Source organism: Jaculus jaculus, chromosome 12 (assembly GCF_020740685.1).
Source record: "Jaculus jaculus isolate mJacJac1 chromosome 12, mJacJac1.mat.Y.cur, whole genome shotgun sequence".
In the NCBI taxonomy this organism is placed as follows: domain Eukaryota; kingdom Metazoa; phylum Chordata; class Mammalia; order Rodentia; family Dipodidae; genus Jaculus; species Jaculus jaculus.
In genome coordinates, this window is record NC_059113.1 from 31,910,049 (window position 1) to 31,936,007 (window position 25,959).

Here is a 25,959-nt window from a genome sequence, read left to right on the forward strand (position 1 = left end):
ATAACCACAGGCTAAGTGCCTTTACAGTATATGCCAGGCCTGATCTGCTCTTCAGACCCCTCTGTTCCACTCCTTCCATGCACTCTGGCTTCTGGGCTTGCACAGCAGGATGCACGGAGGGACTGGCTCTGTGATCCCCTCTGTGGCAGCCCTCTCCAGCAGCTCCTGCTCCCCTTGGAAGCCTCATCTTACAACACGCACCAGCCCCGCTCCTCTTATGATAGCATATCCGCTGTAGAGGCAAGAGTACCTCCCTCACCTGGCCCAACATCCAGTCGGGAGAGGAGTCCAGGGACTGAGGACCAAACACAAGAGTGGATGACTCCAGGGACACCCAGGCTTCATCATCAGCAGAGCTGATCTCCAAGCTTGTAAGGAATACTGCTGATAAGGTCCCCTCAAGATCAAGTACGTATCTTCCCAAGATAGGCGCTCCAACTCTCCCACATGAGCTCTCTAGTCACCAGGGCAATACAGGTCAGCCAAGCACCACAAGGAAGCACACGGAAGAGCAAGCACACACCTGCACAGCAGAGCTTCAACTCGCAGTTCTCCCTCCCGAGTGCAAGTTCCTAACTGGGCCACTGTGTGCATCACACTAACAAAGACAATAGGCTAAATCCTCATGGTTGCGCATAGAACCGATGGGAAGGCCCTAACCACCACTTGTTTCAGTTGCAAGACACAGTAATCAAGTTTGAACTGAGCTAGTAGCTGCCTCTCTGCTGTCAGTGCTGGAAGGTGCTATGCAGGCTGCTGGTGAAGCAAAGTCATCAACAGTCTTATCCAGCAGTGAATCCTGATCAGGCAGGGTCCTGATCACACATAACTAATCAGCCAGGCAAGATGTGTGTAAGTGGCATGACTGTTTATGGGGATAACCAGCTACTTTCTGACTGGATATGAAGCCTGCTCCATGGGAGGGAATTCATGCTTGGTACTGAAAACCTGGTCAAAAGGGAGGCTAAGGTAGGAGAATCATTGTGATCCTGGAGCTACAGATGAGTTCCAGGACAGCCTGAGGTAGAGTTAAGACCCTACCTTGAGAAACAACAAATAAGTAACAACAAAAAGCCTATAGCTAGGGAGGTCAGAGGCTCTAAGAAGGAAGCTACGCACCACTGCTGTTTGGCTAAATGGATGCGTATGCCCATCAAACTGCCCTCTAAATATGTTGTCTATGTCCATTGTCACCTATGGTCAGAGAAGCTTTTTTGCAGGTTGTAATGACTACTGAGGAGACTCAAAACTTGTCAAGGTGAGACTAAGTCCCCTGAGTGCTCAACAGGTCAATAAAACAATGTGGCTCAAGGAGCAATGTGGAAGAAGAGGCAGGAAGAACTGAAGAAGAGCCAGAGTTTGGGGAGAAGTGCTACTGGAATGTTGCTGCCCCGGCATGATGCAGGTGATGCATCCATAACTGCACAGTGACTGCTGTAACCTCCACATGACCCACACAATTATAAGCACATCAGCACTATCATCCATGATAAAGGGCATAAAGTCTCGTTCCTACTTTAGGAATTACAGGCAGTTAATACTGGCTGGGGGATTGGGAGACATGTTATGCAGTAGGATAGTCACTGGTAGGACCCAAATAACTCCCACCCATGCCTAATGCAGGCAGTCAACCCTAAACTCGGTGGGCCACACTCACATGGGGGAGAAGGGAATCCAGCCAGGTACAGTGGTGCACTCCTTTAATCCCAGCACCTGAGACTACACAGTGAATTCCAGGTCAGCCTGGGCTCGAGTGAGACCCTACCTTGAAAAATGAATGGAAGGGACGGGAGGGGAGGGGAAAGAAGAGAAGGGAAGAGGGAAGGGGAAGAATGGAAGGAAGGAAGGAAGGAAGGAGGGAGGGAGGGAGGGAAGGAAGGGAGGTCAATCAATTAGAAGACAAGAAAAGAGGCTAGCTAGCTGGAAAGAGGGTCCAAAAAGGGGAGTGACACCAAGACCTGCAGTCCCATAACTCAGTTGAGAGGCCACCTCTATCCTGCTCCATAGCCTACAATCTGCTCACCTTCTCCAGGCAACTGCTCTTTGCACAATATGTGCTGTCCAGAGCCATGAAACCAAGTCCACAAAGCCACTGAGAATAGACAAAGGCATTCAACATACAGCATGGGACAGGAAGTGACCCTGGAAACAGAGGGATTGAGGAGACTTCTGTGGAGTGGGAAGGGGGGGGAAATCAATGGACAGACTTCAGAAAGAAAAACCAGGAAGCATGACCCTGAGGAAAACTGACACTGGGTTGAGGAGGCGTGCAGCAGGACAGAACCAGCGGTTCAGGCAATGCTGGGGTGGGGGTAAGAAGGAGAGAGTACGGTGCAGCCCATGAGGTCCACCCCCTAGAGCTGTTGCAGACAGACCTCCCCTCCTCCCACCTTTTCCGAGACAGAGCCTGACTCTGAAGCCCTAACTAGCCTGTAACTAACTATGTACACCAGGATGGGCTCAAACTCATGGTGATCCTCCTGCTTCAACCTCACAAAGGCTGGAATCACAGACATGCGTCACCATGTCCTGTCAGTCGCATCACTCCAGCAGCTCGGGAACAGCAAAGGGTGGGGATGATGATGTCTGAAGGCACCTGACACAGCTGCACTCAGGCACATGATGGCTGGGTGCAGGAGGGCAAGCTGCCCTGATAAATCCCGTCCGCCGTCTACACCGCATGTGCCATAACCTCCTAAGACTTGCCCATTAAGATACTTGTTCACCTTGGCCTACAGACTCCATGCACTCTGTTGACCAGTTAAAAATGGTGGAATTCCACACAGAATGAGAGACAGGCTGTATGGAAAGCTTTTGCACCAGCATGAAGTCCAAAAACCTCATACTGAACTGCAGTAAAGCAGGACCTGGCTGTAATGTTTGGCAAGATGTGAATTGGGGCTCAAACCTTGAGTGCAGTAAAGGTGGCAACTGAAGGTATTCTGTGTGCGTGCATGCATGTGGAGGCCAAAGAGTAATGTCAGGTACATGCTTCAATAGCTTTCCACCTTATTTTTTAAAATATTTTATTTACTTAATTCAAGAGAGTAGAGAGGGTACACCAGGGCCTCCTGCCACTGTAATGAACTTCAGATGCATGCGCCACTTTTTGTATTTGGCTTATTAAGAGTGCTGGGGAATCAAACCCAGGTCAAGAGGCTTTGCAAACAAGCTCCTTTAACTGTTAAGCCATCTCCCCAGCCCAGTCCGCCTTATTTTTGAGACAGGGTCGCTCACTCAACCTGAAGTTCACTGATTCAGCTGGACTAGCTAACTAGCCACAGGGATCCTCCTGCCTCTGTTTTCCCAGCACAGGGACTCCAGGCACTCAGTGCCACGCCTAGCTCTCACGTGGTGCTCTGAACCCAAGTCCTCATGCTTATGTGGCAAGCACCATTTTTAAATGAATCTGCCTACTTTCTATGTCTTTTTAAATTAACTTATTTGCAGAGAAGAAAGGATGTGTGCTCCAGGGCCTCTTGCCACTGGCAAACAAACTTCAGACACTGTGCATCTAGCTTTTCACGGGTATGCCTGCCATCAGGCTTTGCAAGCAAGTGCCTTTAACCACTGAGCCATCTCTCCAGCCGATGGCAAGCACTTTTATGAACTGAGCCATCTTCCCAGCTCCTGGAGGTACTCTTGTAATTAATGTCTTCTAGGTAATTTACACAACATACAAGTCATCCACTGAAGGTCTACAACTCATTATGGTCTATAGCATGATACTGCCAATGTTCGAACATTGTTGTCATCCCCAGAGACCTGCGCTTTAACTTCTCACTCTTCAAACCCTCTCTCTCCCACCCCTGCCCCTGGCAACTGCTACTCTACTTGCCATCTCTACAGACTGGCCTATTCTGGGTATTCAGTGAGTGGAATCATACATTTGGTCTTATGTGCCTTGCTTCTTTCACTAGGCATACTGTATTCAAAGTTCTGTCTTCACATTATAGTATGTGTTGAAACCTCATTCCTTTTGTGAACAAACATTTCTTTGAATAGACAACCCATATTTTATTTTTTTTAAATTTTTATTAACATTTTCCATGATTATAAAATATATCCCATGGTAATTCCCCCCCCCACTTTCCCATTTGAAATTCCATTCTCCATCACATTACCTCCCCATTACAATCATTGTAATTACATATATACAATATCAACCTATTAAGTAACCTCCTCCCTTCCTTTCTCTACCCTTTATGTCTCCTTTTTAACTTACTAGCCTCTGCTACTAAGTATTTTCATTCTCACACAGAAGCCCAGTCATCTGTAGCTAGGATCCACATATGAGAGAGAACATGTGGCACTTGGCTTTCTGGGTCTGGACAACCCATATTTTAGAGCATTGAGCAGACTCCAAAGCTCCTATGGTGGTTTGATCCCCATAAACTTATTCTGTTCTGAATGCTAGGTCCCCAGCTGGTGGCAATTTGGGAATTGGCGACTCCTGGAGGCAGTGTATTGTTGGGGATGGGTTTATGGGTGTTATAGCCAGCTTCCCCTTGCCAGTGTTTGGCACAGGGAGTAATGTCCACTCTGCTCATGCCATCTTTTCCCCCTGCCATCATGGCGCTTCCCCTCAAGTCTGTCAGCCAAAATAAACTCTTTCTTCCCATAAACTGCTTTTGGTCAGATTTCTTGTGCAGCAATGCAAAGTTGGCTGCGACAGCTCCCTCCCCACTTTTTCTTTTGGCTTTTTGAGGTAGGGTCTTGCTCTAGCCCAGGCTGACCTGAGATTCACTATGTAGACTCAGACTGGCCCCAAACTCACAGTGATCCTCCTACCTTGGCCTCCTGAGTACTAAGATTAACAGGCCTGGCTTCCACTCTGCCTTTCAACATCCACACAGCCTGAGCCACTGAACTCAGCCACAGCAACACAAAGCTCCTGGTCAGGATCTGGATGTCATCCAGAACCCCTACCCCTGGTACAGATGAACACCAGGAAGTCAGCTGGCTTTTGGTCTGCAAAGCTGAAGAGGACAGTCTGCCCTACCCAGCTGCTCTAGGAGTGCCCCTGGCTCCAGCCTCCATTCCAGGACATGCTAGGTATCTGAATCTGAGCCCTCCCTGCAGGTAGGTAGCTCCAGAGCATACTAAGTCAGTGTAAAAGCAAAGCTGTATCCTACCCACACCACAGACTGTGTTTTCACATGGAGTCCTTCCTGAATGCCACTCATCTTGCCTGTGCTTCACTGAGCTCCAGGAGCGCTGGAACAGGCTGGAAGCAAGAGCCAGTCTGGAAGATGCTAGTGACCAGAGGAGCACCATCCACAGTGGCTGCTGACACCCATGCTCTGCGACCTCACTCATCTGCCACCTCCCTTAGGTGCTTCCCTGTCTCTACCCATATGGCTGTGGAAAGGAGGAAGATCAGGCTGCCACTCATTAGGACAGAGACTGGGAAAAAACTAACATAATGTAGCTCTTCTTAGCAGACTTTTTGTTTTAGAAAAGTTATTTTCAGAATGTATGTTTATGTGACCATGTAGGCAGGTTTATTTTTAAACTGCTTTATAAATATCCCAAAACAACTGTTTTAATGTCGAATACAATCAGTATCAAGAGACATAACCACATACACTGTCTTGGGGGGGGGGGCGGCTGTAGAATCCAGAGTAGGAAGGGCTACCAAACCAAAGCTTGGGAAGCACTGGCCTAGCTTGCCACTCCCACTAGCCAAGAATGCCTCCCTCACTGTACTTTAGGCCAAACAAACACAAACATTTAAAACCATCTCCCACTCTTCACTCAGAGACCTTCAACCTTACAGCATTATCCGCACTACCTTAAAAGGCAACATACCCGGGACATGCTCCAGGCAGTCAAGGATAGGACAAGCTTCCTCTTCGTGACAACAGCTTCTGCTTTGAAGAGGTCAGGACAGGTGCCAGGCATATGCAACCAGCAGCACCTGCTCTTGGGCCCGGAGGCCAGCTTGGGTGTACTTGGGGCCCAGCTGCTAGAGCTGACACCCCACAAGTAGGTATGTCACAACTGTGTGACAGGAACCATTGCCCTGGCCTTGGGAGGACCAGGAGAGACAGTCAGAGCAGTCAGTGGAATGTCCTCTTGCCCCATGTGCCTGGACCTGTTCAAATGACACTCAAAGGACAATGCCAAGGTCTGGCCTGAACTTTAGCTCAGGCCTCTACTCATCCAAGGTGACCTCTGATGGAAGGGATGCTGCCTGGGACACAATCAGAGGATGTACCATGGCACCAATGCTTTTCACAAGCATCCATTTTAGTGTGTGTATGTGCACCTTCTGTGTATCACAAATACTTAGCCTACTAAAAACATTAATACAGGGGCTGGAGGGATGGCTTAGCGGTTAAGGTATTTGACTGCAAAGCCAAAGGACCCAGGTTTGATTCCCCAGGACCCATGTTAGCCAGATGCACGAGGGGGCGAACATGTCTGGAGTTTGTTTCCAGTGGCTAGAGGACCTGGCGCACCCATTCTCTTTCTTTGTATCTCTCTCCCTCTCTCTCTCTCCCTCCTTCTCTGTCAAATAAATAAATAAAAATAAATATTTTAAAAAATATCAATACAGGATTGGAGTACATCACTGTTTTTCAAGGCATAAAGCCTGACAGAGGTGGTCACTGGGGCCTCTGGTGTATCAAAAAAAGGGATGTGGGAAGGTTCATCTTACGTGAAGCGCCTCCCTCACTGGACTTCAACACAGGACATTTTATGTATCATTCATGTGAGTTCCATGTTTTGTTTTCAAGGAGGAAGTGTTCAGTTGCCAAAGAAATAAAGTATGAAAACTGAACCCAATAGGACAAGAAGCCTTTCCCTCCAGCAGATCCCAAGATCCTCTAGGGACCAATGTTGGACACCATGGACTCCTGTCAACAGCTCCCAGGCACGTTCCCTAAGTTGTCCAGTCTTTGAGTCCTGTCCCCTCCCCCCCCCCACACCCTTAGCCTTCTTAAGTCCATCCTGGTCTTCTCTATAGTGCAGCAGGTCATCAGATTAAGTGAAAAGGGGAAAGTAAACATCTCAAAATGAGCTGGGCGTGGTGACACACACCTTAAATCCCAGCACATGGGAGGCAGAGGTAGGAGGATCACTGTAAGATCAAGGCCATCCTGAGACAACATAGTGAATTCCCGGTCAGCCTAGACTAGAATGAGACCCTACCTCAGGAAAAAAAAAAAATCTTAAAATGGTCAGGCTATCCCGCATATGGCATGGCCCCCACACCAGTACCTCAAAACTCAATCCGAGCCAGGTATGGTGATACACACCACTAATCCTAGACTGAGGAGACAAAGGCAGGAGGATTGCTGTGAGTTGGAGGCCAGCTTGAGACTACATAGTAAATTCCAGGTCAGCCTGAGCTACACTGAGACCCTACCTAAAATAAAGTAAAATTCTTTTTGCTTGTGTGTAGGGGATGGTGTGTGCATGCCACAGAACATGTGTAGAAGTCACAGGACAATTTTTGGGTCAGTCCTCACTGTCCACTTCATTTGAAGCAGAATTCCTCTCTGGAGTTTCTCTATGAGCTTCCAAGAAATTCTCCTGTTCATTCAGCCTCCCATCTCATCAGTGTCAGCATGCTGGAATCACAGAAGTCCACCATAGCTTCCAGTTCTTTATATGGAGTTTGGAGACTGAACTCAGGTACACCAGCTTGAATAGTGAGTGCTTTATTCACTGAACCAACTCTCCAGCCCACGTGGTTCCATTTTGATAAAATTCCCATAGACAAAGAAAGCAGATGGGCTGGAAAGACGGCTTATCAGGTAAGGTGATTGCCTACAAAGCCAAAGGACCCAGGTTTGATTCTCCAGGACCTACATAAGCCAGATGCACAAAGTGACACATGCATCTAGAGTTCATTTGCAACAGCTGCAGGCCCTGGTGTGCTCCTTCTCTGCCCCCTTCCTCCCTCCTCTTTCTTTCTTAAATAAATAAATGAATGGCAGAGTCGTGGAAGCAGGGGTCTGGGTGGGAAGTAGGAAGACTGCTGAACAATTATGAGGGGTTCTAGGGTACAGACAGTCAGCTAGAGCACAGCAGTGGTTTCACAGTCCTGTGAATATGCTAAATGCAAGCAAACTGTACACGTGAGAATGGTGAATTTTGTAAGAATTTCACCTTGAAGAACAAAAACAAATACAAAACACAATAGCTCTCTATAACCCTGGCACATAGCAGGCAGGCCCACCTAGTCCAAGAAAGCCCAGCCCATGCCAGAGATGGCAGTGGGGCAGTTTTTAAAGCTTCTTCCCCATTTGGTCTTGACAGCCCAACCCACGGCCATAGGGTTTTGTAATGTGATGCCATTCACAGAAAAGAGGAATGCTGAAGAAGCACTGGGAAAGCCTCCTGGGCAATAGCTTTGTAGGGAAGTCATGCCATCACACAGAGCTATCCCTCCCAGTAAGAAACAGGGCAGGGGAGTGATGGGAAGAGGGTCACTGGAAGTCCGAAGGCAGCCCAAGATCCCAGCCTCCAGCCCACCTCTCCCACACGCGGGCTGACACCTTCGGCCATTATCCACTCAGGGCTGTGTGATGAGGGTTTGGGCCAGCTTTCCCACTGCCAAGTCACACCACTTCTCCATACTTAGTCCTTTTCTCTGCACTTGCAGGATTGCTGTGAATCTGAAGCTAACAGTGCCCTAGAACAGTGGTGCTGTCAACTATAAATACTGTGGGGGCAGCAATGCTAGAACAAGCTCTTACTGCAATTTCGGGCAAAAAAAAAACCTGTGAACCACAGGAGTTACCAGATGACCATGGCCCCACAAGAAGTGGGATACCCAAGCCTCCAGACTTTTGCTCCCAGGTAGGAAGGCAGATAGGGTCTGGCAGGTAAGCTCTTTTTGCCCAGGAGATGTGTGTTTGTAAAAAGGGACCTTGGTGGCTTCCAGATGGCCAGACATTTAGAAGGGTTCTGAAGTTCCATCCCTTACAAGAGCAGTGGACTGTAGGGAACAGAAAAACCAACCACAAAGACAGTCTACCAGCTGAGGGCCTAACTCAATGCTGGACATCAGAGGCCATGACCTACCCTCTGGCCACACTGTCTCCCCAGCTAGTAATTTGGACCTGGCAGAGCCATGGCTCTGGACTGTCTGCTATTCATCCTCCTTGGTCTGTTTACGCAACCTGACACCTGTGAGTCTGGGAGTGACCCTGGCTCCTCTACCTCTCCAATCCGTGCTGGTTACTTCTCTAAGTAAAGGGATTCAGAAGCAGCCTTAGGTGAAAGCCTAGCTGATGGCACCTGGTCTTCTTAAAATAGTTCAGTCTTCATACTTCCACACAAGCAGACTAACCACAGCCTCCCAGCCCCTCACAGGCAACATGAAGCTGACTTCAGAAGATGACTAGTGGGCTAAGATAACTAGCAACATGTCTGAGGGTCACCACGTGCACAAAGTCACAGTGGCAGGCCCCTTCTCTGGGTTCATTTTTTCAATTACAGATTCAATTTTGAACTCAATGTTTCTAAATTCTCTCCAGCCTAAACCTCAAACTGTTTAGAACCAGGAGGTACAGGAACCTAGCCACTCTCTTCATGGCACCTGCCCTCAGTGACCCAAGGCCCAGCCAAGACAGGCACACAAGGGCAGATGGACCAGGCATGGTAGCACACACCTGAAATTATAGGACTCAGGGGGCTGAGTCAGGAGGATCTCAAGTTTGAGGCCAGCATGAGCTACACAGTTAAAAAAAAAAAAAAAGGCTGGGCATGGTGGCACACACCTTTAATTCCAGCAGTTGGGAGGCAGAGGTAGGAGGATCACCACTGAGTTCCAGTCCACCCTGAGACTACATAGTGAATTCCAGGTAAGCCTGAGCTACAGTGAAACCATACTTCAAAATAATAGAAAATTATATATACACACACACACACACACACACACACACACACACACACACACACAAACAAACAGAGCAGAGCAGACAGGCTGGCATGCTAACCAACATCCCAACAGCAGAGCCTACGTGGGGTCTGCACTATGTGGTCAGTGCTTATAAAACACACTGGTTACTCTAGCTGGTGATTATGAGCTCAGCCCTTCCTGTGCCACTGAAGTTACTCCCATCATTCTCTAGATTTCTAAGTGTTACTAAAACCTGGGTTTCAGTTAAAGTGTAGACACTTAACCTGAAGAAACCTGCTCAATCTTTGGGAAAATACTGCATGTGAACCCAAATCTGAAATGAAAGCCTGTTCTCCACTATTCCAACTGCCTTATGGAGCACACTGAAATGGAAAAGTACAGCTGTCAGATTTCTAGGTCAGAGCACATCCCCAATGGAAGCCAGGCACCTTGATCCAGAGAGCCCTGAGTGTCTCCTCCAGTCCTAGTAGCAAGGCTCCGGGCGGGAACCAGGGATCATGAAGATGTGGCCCCTTTCTCTGCTCAGCTGGGGCTCTCAGCAGCTGCTCCCACTCCCCATGGCCCATTCAGCCATGGGAAGAGCCAAGCGGAGGGAAGCATTCACATGTGGAGAATACCACGGAGCCACCAGATCTGTTAAAACCAGCACCTTAGAGGGGCTCTCAGCAGCTGCTCCCACTCCCCATAGCCCATTCAGCCATGGAAGAGCTAAGCGGAGGGAAGCATTCACATGTGGAGAATACCACAGAGCTACCAGATCTGCTAAAACCAGCACCTTAGAACCACAGAGATCAAGGACATGGTTATTTCCTGATTCTGAATTCCTCTGTCAGAGGGGGGGAAAAATAGCATTTCCTGTTCAGATCTGTGCTAAAGGTGTGGTTATTGCCACAGCAACAGCCTGTCTGGGGACCTGGGACTCCTGGCAGCTCCCAGCAGCTGCAGAAGAGTGAAGACATCACGAAGGACCTGCCCATCCCGCCCTGCAACACACAAGCCTACATACTACTCACTACACACCCCAGAACTAGGGATTCCAAGGCCTGGCTCCTGATAGCAAAGGTTAATACTTATCAGGGGCAGGAAGACCAAACAGGACTTTGGAAAAACCCACAATGACTTGCCTGTGACCTAGGCAGGGCCCTGAACCTCTCGGTCTTGGCTGCTCCCATCTGTTAAATAGACAACTCACCTGCTTAATGGTGCTGAGGGGTAGGGCTGGGACAGGCCCCTCCTCCCAGGGCTGGGACCTGGAAGTCCATTAAACAGCTATGATTTATACTACAACAGCTCCTGACCACAGACTCGCCCCAGACAAAATGCCAAGTTGACACGTCAAAGTGGCCTATCCCAGGAAAGGAATACACATTCACAGCCATTCTGGTGGCTGCCTAAGGAGTCCCATGGACTTGAGCTCTGTGAAACAACTTGAAGATCATGAGTGGGCCACTCAACCACTGTGAAACCCAATATCTCGTTCTCTGCAGGGGGCCACAAAGCCACCAGGCCTCTTGGCCCCTGTCTCTGAGGACTGTGTGGGATCACAGATCTGACAGATAATTCAACACGTGCAGGATGTTGTGGACCCACCCCTACAGACTCTCATTGCAAGCTGCCCCCTCCAAGCCCCTGTCCAGGGCAGCATCTCTTAAGCCAAGCAAGCCCAGGGAGAACAGAGCTGGAAGAGTCACAGGCCCAGGGGCAAAAACCAGGCTGTGGTTTCATGTGAACTAGGATGACCTTGACAGAGAAAACCAGTGAGTGGTTTGGAAGATTCCAGTTCCAACCTCCAGAGACAAAGTGCCAGCAAATCAACCCACTAGGCTCTCTGTTGCCCTGAGGAACAGACACTGTGGGACTAGAGGAGGGACAAGCAGGACAGTGGTGGTCTATCCCAGGGCAGATGGGAAATGGCTCCAACTGCTAAAACTAGAACAAGAATACAATCTAGGGCAGAGTTTTCAAATCTACTTTTCTTGCCCCCAGGGACGACCACAATCCCCCATCACCCACAGCACTGCAACTTTCCTAGCATCATGCATTTCCATATGAGATTCCTTTAGAAAAAGGATCTGAGATTTACTAAAAGGCTAAAAACCCACTGAGCTGGTCCATGTGTATCACGCAGATGGGAAAAGGGCAGCCTGCAGAACAAGGTTCCCAAGATAAAGAAGGGCCTGTTTTCTAAGGTCTAATGTTTCAAATCAACACCAGGCACTCCCTCCCCCAACAAAAGTGAGGCACTAGGGTACAGGCAGTAGACTGTGTGTCCCTAGCCTAAAGAAAGGCTCTCTCTAAGATTAAATTTGGGCTGGGGAGATGGTGCAGTGGTTAAAGCCTGCTTGAGTTCAATTCCCCAGAATCCACGTAAAACCAGATGTACAAAGTGGCACATGCATCTGGAGTTTGTTTACAGCAACATGCCTTAGCTCACACATTCTCTTCCTTTCTCTTTCTCCTCCTCCTCTCTCTCAAAAAAAAAAAAAATTAAATATTTGTTTTTTAAAAAAAAGACTAAATTTAGGCAGCTTGGGAACCATTTAAGATAAACATTCAAATCAAACTCCTTATTTCAGCTAAATGGTAACAGGGTCCTAAGAGTCACAATGTAGCCCAAACAAAGGCTCCTGACCACAAGAGAGGCTGCCAGCATGCTATCTAGATAAGTCACCATGTGGATGCTTGGGGACTCAGTGGTTCCAATGGCACATTATACCCTCCCTGTGAACAGAAGGCACATTCCCCACTTCACTGAATCACTTTGCTGTGTCACCCTGCACACTTGTGCTAAGGAGAACATAGGTCTGGGACTGGGACTGTTGTCCTGCGTGACAAGGGAAAGTGAGCTCTGAAGACTTCAGCCTAGAAAGCAACCCAGAAGGCAACTGCACACATTGGGAGAAGACGCAGTGCAAAAAGTGCTGAAGCGCAGTAACTGCACGTATGTAGTGTTTGCAGCAAAGCACACTCCTGCCACCTCCCAACTCTCACTTGCTCCCCATGGGCCAGTCCTGAGGACAGTCACACTGATCCCTAACCAGAACCCTCCCCTTCCTTCTGCCACCAAATCTTGCCTCTGGACAGTGTTAGGGTCTGAGGCCAAAGTCCAGAGAGAGCTTCCAAAACAACAAAAGGGGCTGAAGAGATTCTGGCTTAGAGGTTAAGGCGCTTGCCTGCAAAGCCTAAGGACCCAGGTTCGACTCTCCAGGACCCATGCAAGCCAGATGCACATGGTGGCGCATGCATCTGGAGTTCATTTGCAGTGGCTGGAGACCCTGGCACACCCATTCTCACTCACTCACTCACTCTCTCCGTCTCAAATATATAAATAAATAACAGAAGAAAATAATTACTAAAGATATGATGTTCATATAAAGAACCCCCAAAAGTTGGTAAAGACATCAAGGATAAGAAAGACAGGGACATAAACAGAAGTTGCAGGGACAAGAGAACCAGCAAGGCAAGAACTCTCCAACCAAGAGCCATTCTCAGCATACTAGTATGGGGAGAAGGGCACAGCCTTCCCACTTCCCACCAGTCATCCAGAGGCTCTGGTGTGTCCAGTGTGCCAGAACTGGTGGCTTCAGTAGCCACATGTGTCAAAGGCACTGAGTCAAGGTGGCTATGGAAACTGAATCTAGTTAGAAGGTGAAATACCACATCGTGACGCCTTAATGTGTTAAAATGATAGCATTTTGGATGTGTCAGGTTGTGGTGGTTTGATTCGGGTGGCCCCCATAAACTTAGGTTATCTGAATGCTAGGTTCCCAGCTGATGGAGATATGGGAGCTAATGCCTTCTGAAGGTAGTGTATTGTTGGGACAGGCTTATAGGTATTATAGTCAGTTTCCCCTTGCCAGTGTTTGGCACACTCTCCTATTCCTGTTGTCCTCCTGATGTTGGCCAGGAGGTGATGTTCACCCTCTGCTTATGCCATCATTTTCCCCTGCCATCTATCTTGGAGCTTCCCCTCGAGTCTATAAGCCAAAATAAACCCTTTTTCCCCAAGCTGCTCTTGGTTGGACAGTTTATGCCAGCAATGAGAACCTGACTGCAACAAGGCTAAAGAAAACATAAAGACCAGGCATAGTGGCTCACATCTGTAATCCTAGCATTCATAAAGGCAAGGCAAGTGGCTGGAAAGATGGCTTAGCGATTAAGGCACTTGCCTGCAAAGCCAAAGGACCTCGGTTCAATTCTCCAGGACCCACGTAAGCCAGATGCACAAGGTGGCATGTGCATCTGGAGTTTGTTTGCAGTGGCTGAAGGTCCTGGTGTGCCCATTCTCTCTCTCCCTCCCTCTGCCTATTTCTCTCTCTCTCTCAAATAAATAAATAAAAATAAACAAAAGAAAGTCAAGGCAAGAGGATCACCAGTTCAAGGCCAGCCTGGGCTACATGAGACCCTGTCTCAAAAAAAATCACAAGGTTGGCCTAGCATGGTGGCTCATCCCTTTAATCCCAGCACTGGGGAAGCAGGTAGGAGGATCACTGTGAGTTCAAGGCCACCCTAAGACTACATAATGAATTCCAGGTCAGCCTGGGATAAGACAAGACCCTACCTAAAACATTTTTTAAAAAAGTAAATAAGAAGAAAATACAGGGGTCGGAAGCTGATTAAAGGTACATGTTTATAAAAGCCCGCCAGCCTGGGTTTGGCCCAGGTTCAAATACCCAGTATCCATATAAAGCCAGCAGCAACAGGCTCTAGCACTCCTCCCTCTCTGTACAAATAAAAAATAAATTGAAAGAAAACAGAACATAATTAAAACTAATTTTGCCCCTTCCTTCTACTTGGCTGTCAGAGCTGCTTGCTGCCTTTCAGGGTGGACTGAAGACCAGCGGCTCCTCAGGAAGCCTCCAGGCCTTCAGTGCTGGATCAGGACTGCTGAGGTATCTAGCCACATGCACTGAGCAGCTACAGAGTTCCTTAATTCTCTCGGGCTTGCAAGTGCTATTGGACTGCTAAAAGCTAATACAATAGATCCCATTTTAATATTAAAAAACTAATTACACACACAAGACAGGCTTGTGGTACATGCCTTTAATCCCAGCACTCAGGAAGCAGGGAAGCAGATGTAGGAGGATCACTGTGAGTTCGAGGATTATAGACTTGAGTTCCAGTTCAGCGTAGGGTAGAGTAAGACCTTGCCTCAAAAGTACTATAAACTAATTTTATTTGTTATTTTCTGAGTTTTAAATTTTAAATTATGATGTGACTTCCATGACAGTTCTGCTAGGAATTCATGTTTATTTTAGATTCAAATTCTAGAATAGCTGACATTTTTATTTTTGAAGGTCATATGTTTTAGTCCAGGCTGGCCTCAAATTCATTATGGGGCTGGAGAGATGGCTTAGCGGTTAAGCGCTTGCCTGTGAAGCCTAAGGACCCCAGATCGAGGCACGGTTCCCCAGGTCCCACGTTAGCCAGATGCACAAGGGGGCGCACGCGTCTGGAGTTCGTTTGCAGTGGCTGGAAGCCTTGGTGCGCCCATTCTCTCTCTCCCCCTCTATGTGTCTTTCTGTGTCTGTAGCTCTCAAATAAATAAATAAATAATGGGAGGGGAAAAAAAATTCATTATGTAGCCCAGGCTGACCTCAAACTTGAGCTCCTCCTTCCTGCCTCTACCTCCCAAATGCTTGGATTATAGACATGTGGCACCCCTATGCCTTTTATATTTTACATTTTTAAATGGTTATATAAGTAATTACATAAACGCCTTGACTGCGCTGGCCTACACCACCTGAAATATTTACTGTCTGGCCCTTTAAGAAAAAAAAAAAAATTCCAGACAGGTTTGGTGGCACACACCTTTAATCCCAACACTCAGGAGGCAGATGTAGGAGGATCACCTTCAGTTCTGAGTTTGAGGCCAGCCTGGGACTACAGAGTAAGTTTCAAGTCAGCCTGTATTAGAGTATGACCCTGGCTCGAAAAAAATCTTCCAATCCCTTGTTTAGATTCTAGAGACAATCAGATTACTCCAAGTTGTGAGGTGATTCATGTACATTATTTTCCTTTTTTATTGAAGTAAAATGCACAGAACATAAAATTAACCATTACATTGTGCATTACACAATGTTATGCCACCAATATTGCCTTCTAGTTCTAAAATGTTTCATCACTCTCAACACAGAGCTTCAACGTCTTTAGCTTTCACTTACTGTGGTCCCTTTCTATTGATTGACTTATTTGGGACCTTTACCTGTAGGTGAATACATGTGCACACTATATGACCTCTACATGTGATTTTTTTTTCACTTGGCATCATGTTCTCTTGGTACATTTAGGTTGCAATATTTCACGCTGCTTCTTAATAGGCCAGAGGGCACTGGAAGGGTTCACAAGTTGTCACCTGCTGCCCACTGACAGACATCCCAATGGTTCCATCTCTTGGCCACTGTGATAGTGCTGTCATGAAAATCCACATTAAAGTATTCATTTGAATAAACCTGTTTACAGTCTTATTTTCTTTTTCAAATGTGTAATGTGCACACATGGGAATTCCAGGAGCCAACACAGGTGTCTCCGTCTGTTGCTCTCCACCTTATTTTCTGAGACAGGGTCTTTCACTGAACCTGGAATACCACTTGGTTAAACAAGCTAGCCAACAAGCCCCCAGAGATCCTCTGGTGCTAGGATTACAGGTGGGTGCTGGGGTTCCAAACTCAGCTCTTCATGCTTGTGAAGCAAGTACTCTACTGACTGAGCCATCTCCCCAGCCTCCTATTTTCAATTCTTTTGGGCATACCCTCTGAGTGGAACTCCTGGCTCACATAGCCATTCTACATTTAACTTCTTGAGGAACTGCCAAACTGTTTTCCATTGCAGCTGCACCTGCAACAAATGCCCAATGGTATTTTCACCAATACTTGTTAAATTGTTTTTAAGACTATAGCTATTCTTATGAGGATGAAGTAGGATCTCAAATCTCAATGCAGTGGGTTTTTTTTTTAATATTTTTATTTCTTTGAGAAAGAGGCAGAGAGAAAGAGAAAATGGGCATGCCAGGGCCTCTAGCCAGCGCAAATAAACTCGATGCATGAGCCACCTTGTGCATCTGGCTTACACGGGTACTAGGGATTCAAGCTGGGTCCTTAGGCTTTGCAGGCAAACACCTTAACCACTAAGCCATCTCTCCAGCCCTCAATGTAGTTTTGATTTGCAATTCTCTGGTGACTAATGGTGCTGAGCATCTTTTCATGTCCTTGTTGGCCATCTGTAAAGGAACTTTGTAAGGGACTTATGACACATGCTCTGATAAACAAGGCATCAACCACATGTAAGTTACCAGTCTTCTAAAAATGGGGGGGGGGAGGGAGATGAAACATTTCCCCATTGTTCCTGAGATAAAACTGTAAGTCAGGCAACAAGTTCTGTGCCCTGGAAGATCAAAGATCAAAGGACCAAAGGGAACCCTGGTGGAGAGTTCCATAGAGACCTAGTCTGAGCCTAGCCCTCTGTGTTAAGGATTCCCATCCTGTAATTCCAACAACCATGGCAGTAGGGTAAGGTCAGGGCACAGAGAGAACAGAATAGAGAGGACAGAATCAGCTTAGGAGGACCAAGAGACAGACACAGAACTGAACATATCAATCTCACTTCCAGATGGGAAAACCAAGGTCTAAGAAAAGACACAACCCAGTCTAGGTCCCAGGACAAAACAGGGAGGAACCAAAATAGTCCAACCCAGTAGCTTCTTCCACACCAAGAGAGGAGGAGGGTGGGAAGATAACAATTAAGACAACAATTAGGTCAACACCCACTGAGAACCCTACAGATCCACAAAGACTGGACCACTGAAGACTCTGAACCCAGACCTGCCTCTCCCACTACTCAGCCCTCTCTGGTCCATTTTTATTTCCCTCAGGGTTTTCCTCTTCTGCCTTACCACCACACAGAGGTCCCTCCACTCACACCAGTGACTTCAGTTCTAGGTGGACAGCTCCACTTAAGAGCCGCATTGGACATTGGACATCAAACACCAGAGTCAGATTTATCTCCTGTGGTTTTTTGTTTGTTTGTTTTTTTGTTTTTTTTTTTTTTAGGTAGGGTCTCACTCTAGCCCCGCTGACCTAAGTTCACTATGGAGTCTCAGGGTGGCCTTGAACTCTTGGCAGGCCTCCTACCTCTGCCTCCCAAGTGCTGGGATTACAGGCGTGCGCCACCATATCCGGATCAATCTCATGATTTCCGACCTCCATCTCACAAGTGTGCTTTAAATTTTATTCTCCATCTCTGCCTCAGTTTCCTCAACCTCACTTCTACTCAACCTCCAGCTCTCTTCCCTGGTCTCCCAACAAACACTGATATGGAAAGATGGCTTCCTAACCATCAACTTGGCCTACTCCCAAGGCTTCTTCTAGATCTTTTTCCTTTAGCCACAGTGATTTTCCTGGAAAACAAGTCTGATGAATTACAGCCGCATAAAAACAAGTGTAAAAGAATTAATATTAGAGGTAATGTTATAAAACTTGGGGAGAAGGCCTTCTTACACATTAAAACTGCGAACTGTAAAGGAAAACAGATAAAACTGTGTTCAATGTATTTTACTATTCTGGTTCTGGTATACTAAACATGTGTTTTACCATTGTGCTACATCCTTAAATGTCAAGTGCACCCATTTTATTTTACTTTTTAAAAAAATTTTATTATTTACTTATTTATTTGACAGAGAAAGAGGAGAGAGAGAGAAAATGGGCACATGTCAGGGCCTCCAGCCACTGCAGACAAACTCCAGACACGTACACCCCCTTGTGCATCTGACTAACATGGGTCCTGGAGAGTCAAACCTGTGTCCATTGGCTTTTCAGGCAAACGCCTTAACCACTAAGCCATCCCTCCAGCCCTTATTATACTTCTCACTGACAATCTTCATACGTGTACACTGTGTTTTGAGCATAATCCCCTCCCATTGCCTTTTGTCCTCCCTCCCCAATTAGTCCTTCTATTTTGATGTCTTTTTCTTTTGGTCCTCCTCCGTCATCCGTGACCTGCTAATGGACCCAATCTGTGTAGGTCTTGTGCAGGTAACCAACAGCTGCTGTGAGGTCATAAATGCAATGGCCACTTTGTACTAGGAAGACAGTGTTCCAAGGAACTCCTCCCCACCCTCTCACTTGTTAATTTTCTCCACCATCTCTTTTACAATGTTCCTTGTGCCTTGGAGGACATGATAGATAAATTTAGCCACTACATACATTTTAAACCTATTATATAAAAATGGCCACACATAAAGAGACAAGTAATACTTGGAAAATATATCTGCCATATATGATAGGCATCAGAGTACTGTCTAGAAGGAGACAAGCAAGCCAGTCCTTCCAGCTGCCTGTTTCTGAAAATAACTATTTACTAGAACATAGCTACACTATGTCTACAGCTCACTCTGCACCACAATGACAAAGATCCATAGCTGTCAGAGACCAAACGGTCCACAAAGGCTAAAATATTTACTAGCTATCCCTTTATATGCAGTTTGTAGATCTTTGACTCAATCAAAAAAATCAGTGGAGGAGACCCCAATGGGAAATATTTGAACAATATAAAGAAGCAGTCCTCAGGAAAAATGTAATAAATGTTATAAAGGAAGAACCAGGAATGGGGAGCACACCTATAACCCCAGCAACTGGAAAGCAGAGGCAAGAGGACCAGGAAGTCAAGGCCTGTTTCAGCAATGTAGTAAGTTTGAGGCCAGCCTGGGTTACATGAGACTCTGAAATGGTGCATGCATCTACAGTTTGCAATGGCAAGAGGCCCTGGCACGCTCATTCCCCCCCACACACACCCTCTCTCATAGCTCATTCTCTCTTACCCTCTCTCTCAGCTTGCAAATAAAGAAAATAAACGCCACTAGAAATTAGGGAAACTATCAAAGAACTAAAATATTTGACAATATTCATTCCAAAAAATGTTATGACATGGCTTTTTTGGAAAGCAATTTGGTGATATCTATAAGAATAAATAAATAAATAAATAAATGACAATTCAATGTTAAAACCAACATTCTATTTTTAGGTATCTGCCCCAGAGAAATACTTGCATTCATGCATGCACATAACATACCCCAAGCGTTACAAAGCTGCTCACTGGGGCATTCACTATTTATAACAGAAAACTCAGTAACCTTGATGCCCATCAACAAGGGAACGGGTTAAATTATAGTATATCCCAAATAGTTTATTATGCAAAGCAAGTTTGATGTTTTTGTATGAAACACTATAAAAAGAGCTCTAGACATATTGGTAAACAGGTATTTTAAAAATGCACTGTAGAGCAAATACAAGCATGCAGTTTGGGCCTTAAATGTTTGGATATTTTCAAGTCCAGAGAAACGTACAAGAGGACAGGTAAGATGGCTCAGTGGATAAAACACTTGCCATGCAACAGTGAAGACCAAAATTCAGACCCTTGGTTCCCATGTAAAATGCTGAGTGTTGGTGGTTAGCCTGTAATCCGAGGGCTGGGGAGGTGGAGACAGGGAATCCCCAGGACTCACCGGCTAGCTAGTCTAGATGAATGGGTTAGCTCTAAGGTGCACAAGAGACCCCGCCTCAAAGAACAGGGTAGAAAGCAACTAAGGAAGACTCTAATGTCAACCTCTGACTTCTGCATGCACCTACACAAACACAAAACACACACATATGCCAAAGTAAGAGAGGGAAGAAATGCTAACCCAGAGCAAGAGCCAGGGACTGCTAGGTGGAGTGACTCTGGCTTGTTACTTATCTCAGTTTACTCTGAATTCCAGGGGTGGAAAGGCAAGACTCCTGGGACTAAACCAACTCTCTCAAGGCACCTTCCCCAACACAAGCACCTTGGGCCTTGCTGTCCTCATGCACTCCTGAGGTGGCTACCAGAGATTCTGAACAGAAGGGAACAGAAAAGCAGCCTAGGGAATCCCGGTTCTGCTCTTGCCATGGGCAAGTCCTTCCCTTTTCTAAGTTTTGGGTTTCTCCCCAGTGAAAGGAAGTGGTTAGATGAGCTGACCTCCAAATGCTTCCCAGGTCTTATGCCACAACACAGGAAGGCCCTGGAAGAGGTCTCCTATCTCTCTAGGGAAAAGCAAACAAAACTCAAACTTGAGGAAATACAGCTCCAATCAGAAGGCTCAGAGTAATGTGTGCTCCTGGGAAGATGACATCCTGAGTGGAAAAGCGTCTGCCTCCCAGGGCTCATGTCCACGCCTATTACAGAGGGGGTGGCCTTGATGATGGCTGATGTATCTTCCAGCTTGGACAGTCTAAAATAAGCTCTGGGCAGGGAGGGGCAGCAGGAAGCAGGGGCTTGGGGGAGACTGATGCAAACGGATTGGTTGAGGTTTTCTAATGGAGTCATAAGTATGAGAGCAAAAGGGGGGGGGAGGCCGGATGCAGAAAGCAGCAGTGAATGCTGTTGGCAAGAACCCCGCATCTCCCTCCTCTCCTTTCAAGAGCAGTTTCTTCCTGAAAGATCCCAGGAGGTAGAAGGCTGGGCTAATCTCTCCACACAAATAACCCAACTCATTATTTTAGAAACTACCATTCCAGTTGTGCCCTGGAGGTCTCAGGCCTGTTTCAAAACTCACAATTCAACTCTGAATCCAGTGAATGAGTACAGTACTTTCAATTTGCCTCTCCTCTTGCATTCAATTAATAATCAACAGATTTTTTTTCCATTTTAACAGTTTCGACTCAAACATGCTAATTCCACAAGTTTATCTATATTTAAGAATCAAAAAACAGCCTGTGTGACTTAAACACCTAACTTACCAGTTTTGGCAATTACTAGAATAACCTGGAAACTAACAAACCTCACTCAAAACATCCCTTGCCAACTCCAGAAACTTCTTAAATCAAAGTTGACTATTCTATGGGTGGGGTTTTTGTTTTATTTATTTATTTTTGGTTTGGTAAATGCTAGAGAAAAAAGTGTATCATTCCTTGATACTCAACAGCACCATGGGGGAAATAAGCCAGCACACGCTATCGCCAGGTCACAGATAAGAAAATGAAAACACAGAGGTAAAGGGACTTGTTCAAGGTCATACCTAAGAAAGCCACAGACAAGACTAGAAGCCATCACTTCATAAACTGCTTCCCAGAAGAGTCTCCATGAGAAGAGCAATCACATTTCTCTCCCTTAGACTCCCACCCTACCCTCCAGAACACCTTACGAGCTATGCTCTTCCCGAGTGGACAGGTTTGTAAGGCCCTTGGTATCCTCATAAATCGATAAGTCAGAGGCTTGAGGAGTTTGGTTAAGCTTCTTGATTGTTTCCTGGCTATTGGAAACCCGACCTCAGACAGAGAAAGGCACCATGGCCTGGTCCCATTAACCCCTGCCCTACCACCCCACTCTAGTCTGCCCTGTAAACAAGTCAACCCCTGCCTGTGTAAAATGGCATTAAGAACAGGCATTAAAAACAGCTAGCCGGGGCACTTCAAAGCAATGTGTTCTGTTTAAAGGGTTCTTTCCCAAAAGGAGTGGCTACAACTAGGTCACACTGCGCTGGAATGTACAGGGAGCTTGGCTGGCCTTGGGAAGGCAGGCATAGAGGCAACTCTTAAAGAGGACTAGGGGAGAGGGTGAGCAGGGTTCACAGGTCCATGCCAAGTTAGTGCAAATAAAGCCCAGACTCTCTAACACCGGGAGCCTGGACAGCGAGCAAGTACAGGGTTCCGGGGAGCCATGGGGTGGCAATCAAAGCTTGGGGATGTTGTATCTACACAAGTTCTCCATCTCCATCTCCTACATCACTCAGGGGTGGGGGCGTAGGCCTGTGTTTTCGGTGACAGCGACTCTCAAGCAGGCTGGGAAGCTGGGGGGGGGGGGGGGAGACCTGCTCCAAATCCCCAACAGGCAGACGAGGGAACCAATTCGACCCAGGACGCCCAGGTCTCCTGGACCAGACAGCAACGAACTGGGAAGGGCAGGGTGATAAGAACAGACCCTCTCCTCAACGAAAGCCTTCGCTCCCTCCCTCCTTCCCTCCCTCCCTCTCTAATTCAAGAACAAGGCCCTCCTCCCCAGACTTGGAGACCTTCCACCTCTCTCCAATCCCTGACGGTGACAACGACTTAGGGAGGACAGGCTCTGCTCCACAAGATGGAAGCCCGTGGCCCACGCAAGACAGGCCAGTCCCCGGGGCCACTTAGGTAGCCAAGTGAGAGTCCAGTCCCAAGACGGACTCCGAGGAGTGGGGTTCTGACAAGCGGCAAGCAATCCCGAAGGCGCTTTGTTCCTAATCCTGAGACACCAGGCTTTTTTTTTTTTTTTTTTTTTTTTTGAGTCACCCAGAAAGCATGAATCACACGGCAAGGGATATGGGAACGGGAAAGGATGTTATTTTTCGACATACTTGAGGATTTTCCCTTTGTCCCCACTCTATCAATACTCTTCCCGCCCCCATTCCAGCCCCATCCCTCCCCCCCACCCTTTCCCCAGCTCTCACGCATTTTTTTTTCCCCCTGCTCCATTTTTATTTTCCCTGTGGCCTTTAGAAGGCGCGTCGGCGCGCCCGAGGGGGGACCGACTCCCGCAGGGTCAAGAGCTCGGACTCCGCGTCCCCCGCCGGCCGCTCACCTGCGTCAGGTCCTCGTCGTTGAGCAGATGCGACTCGCGGGGTTTGAAGCAGTTCTGACACTTGCTCTTGTTGAAGATGTTGGCCTGGAATTTCCGACACGGGTTCTCCTTGGCCGCCGACATGGTCGGAGCGGCAGCGGCGGCGGCGGCGGCGGCGGCGGCGCGGCCCGGCCCAGCCCAGCCCGCTAGCGCTCCCGGAGGGCTCGGGGCTCAGCGCGGCCGCCGCCGCATCTCTAAGCCGGCCGCCGCAGGCCCGGCCCGGCCCGGCCTTTCCGCGGGATCCCCGCGCGCCGCCTGCTCCGCCGCGGCCTCAGAGCGCACGCGCCACCCCGCGCCCGGCCACCCCGCCACCCGGCCGCCCCGGGCCCATGGACGCGGCCTCGGCTCGCTGCCTCCGCCGCGACCGCCTTCCCCAACAGCGGCGGTCTCCGCCGGGCCGCTCGCTGCCGCAGCCGCGCTGCCCTGGGCGCCCGCGGCCGCTGCTGCGAATGAGAGCCCGGGAGCCGCGCGCACTCCCGGGGCGGGGCGGGGCGGGGCGGAGTGAGGCGGGGGCGGAGCTGCGCCCACGATTGGCAGCCGCGAGGGCCAATGGAGATCGCGCGCTCCCTCTAACAAAGAAACCCTTTGGCCAATGGCCTCCAGGGGGTGGGGGCTAAACTAGGCTGGGCGCAAGGTAACTTGTGAAGGCCGGGGAAGGTGGGGGAGCCGGGATGGGACGTTTCAGGTTTGGTGGACTGGCGCCGGGGCAGCTGGCCTGACAGCTGCAGGGCGGGGCGGGGGCCTGGGTGTGGGGAGCGGGAGGGCGGAGAAGACCTCCAGCCCACTCTCCGCCAGCCCCTGGCTTTCAGCGTGGTCACCTTCCTGCGCCTGGCATGCTTAACCGAACCCGGCCGATTAGTTTAGCACCTACTATGTGCCAGGCCCACTATCGCCCTAAGTAGCCCTACTACGGCTAGCTACTGTTTCAAGCGCTCCATTAAGCCCATTAAAATTTCACAGCTTTCTCGTGACCATCCCCATTTTGCTTGAGAACACTGAGGCACACAGCAGTCCGATAATACGAGGTAGTATTTCGGGATGGCTAGACGATGTCTCAGCACCCTTGGAGGAGCTGTCGTTTCTGTTAAGGGAGGTGAGTGACGCCAACCCTGCTAGGCCCTCAGCTAGGCATGCTTACCTTCATTTGGTACTTGAGTAAGTTAAGGCTAGGACAAGGGGGAGTCACCTCCAGACAGGGGTGGAACCATCACTCCAGATCACTGTTGTCCAGTCTCCCAGCCAGAAGGCCACCTGAGTAGGGAGGGCAGAAGGGTGAAGGATAAGGGGAGGAGGGGACAGCCCACGCTTCTTATGAAGCAGAGTGGTTTCCAGCAGCCGTGGGAAGGATCCAGAACAGATAGAAAGTTAAATGTTCCCAGAGGCTGGAGGTGGAGGTGAAAGAGAAGTGAGAAAGAAAAGGGAGGCCAAGTCATGATGACTGAGAGTTTGAGGCTAACCTGGTACATAGTGAGACCCTGTCTTCAAGGAAAAAGCAGCCTGACATGGCACTCGCCTTTAATCCCAGCACTAGGGAAGCAGAGGTAGGAGGATGGCTGAGAGTTGGAGGCCAGCCTGGGACTACAGAGTGAGTTCCAGGTCAACCTGGACTAGAGTGAGACCCTACGTTGAAAAAAAAAAAAAAAAAAGGAAAAACCAAAAAGTAGATGGATTAAGGAGGTTTGATGACGTCCATTCACCCAGGTCTGGGATTCAGGCTCAACCTGCTGGAGTTGAGAGTCATCTTGAGTTTTTAAACAGGCCTTAAAGTAACTCAGCCTTCACAGCCGAGGTGACATTGGAGCAGGTGGTAGCAGCAAGTGACAGCAGCTGTTGCTCAGGGCATGGGAAAGCTTCAGGAGCGAAATACCTCCAGAGCTGTGTACTTTTCCACTGATCCTCTGGTGACAACCTCGGGGAGGTGCATTTCCACTTTGAGTAAGAAATGCTTTCCTGCATGGAGAAGCAAGAACCCAGGGAGGTGGATCAAAGTCCTCCTGCAGCCTGAGGGGAAAGCCCGTTCCACCCTGTGGGCAAGTCCTTTACCCCGATAGTGCTTCTGTGACCACATGCATGAAACGGACGTGAATATGTGGTGTTGCAGGCATTAGATGGTATAATGCTTCTAAAATAGTTCCCATAACATGGCCAAACAGTAATTGGTGAATCTAGGCAAGGAAGGAGTATTTACTGAATGATTCCTGCAACTCTCTTACTGTGTTTAAATTTTTTGCAAATTAAAGTAGGAGAACCAGGCATGGGTTTAATTATGCCTTTAATCCCAGCACTCGAAATGCAGAGGTAGGAGGATCACAGTGAGTTCAAGGCCACCCTAAGACTACATCGTGAATTCAAGGTCAGCACCTGGGCTGGAGTGAGACTCTACCTTGAAAAACCAAACCACAAAAAAGGTGCATGGGTAAGGGATACTGACAGTTCTTGCTGGCATAGAATCTTCAGAAAGCGACCCCTGGAGAGGA

At 48.1% G+C, this 25,959-nt stretch overlaps 2 protein-coding genes across 8 annotated transcripts in view; one reads left to right on the forward strand and one right to left on the reverse strand.

Annotated features, from left to right (window-relative positions):
• The window catches only part of LOC101600100 (myosin phosphatase Rho interacting protein), a 135,654-nt gene extending 112,049 nt beyond the window's left edge, over window positions 1–23,605 (reverse strand). For 3 of the 7 annotated variants that reach the window (XM_045130682.1, XM_045130681.1, XM_045130678.1), the window contains exon 1: window positions 23,444–23,604. In XM_045130682.1, the coding sequence (XP_044986617.1) occupies window positions 23,444–23,566 (123 nt within the window). In that variant the 5' untranslated portion in view covers window positions 23,567–23,604. Of the gene's footprint in view, window positions 1–23,443 lie in introns of all 7 variants that reach the window. The other 4 variants (XM_004669056.2, XM_004669057.2, XM_045130679.1 and 1 more) reach the window with 3 other exon arrangements.
• LOC123453557 (arabinogalactan protein 1-like) lies at window positions 23,565–23,987 on the forward strand. The gene has a single exon (XM_045130579.1). The coding sequence runs from the start codon at window positions 23,565–23,567 to the stop codon at window positions 23,985–23,987; it is 423 nt and encodes a 140-aa protein (XP_044986514.1).
• Window positions 23,988–25,959: the final 1,972 nt, after the last annotated feature.

Bases quoted from the DNA above. Each gene is read 5' to 3' on its own strand.
- LOC123453557 (XM_045130579.1), top strand. From the start codon at position 23,565: ATGGTCGGAGCGGCAGCGGCGGCGGCGGCGGCGGCGGCGGCGCGGCCC.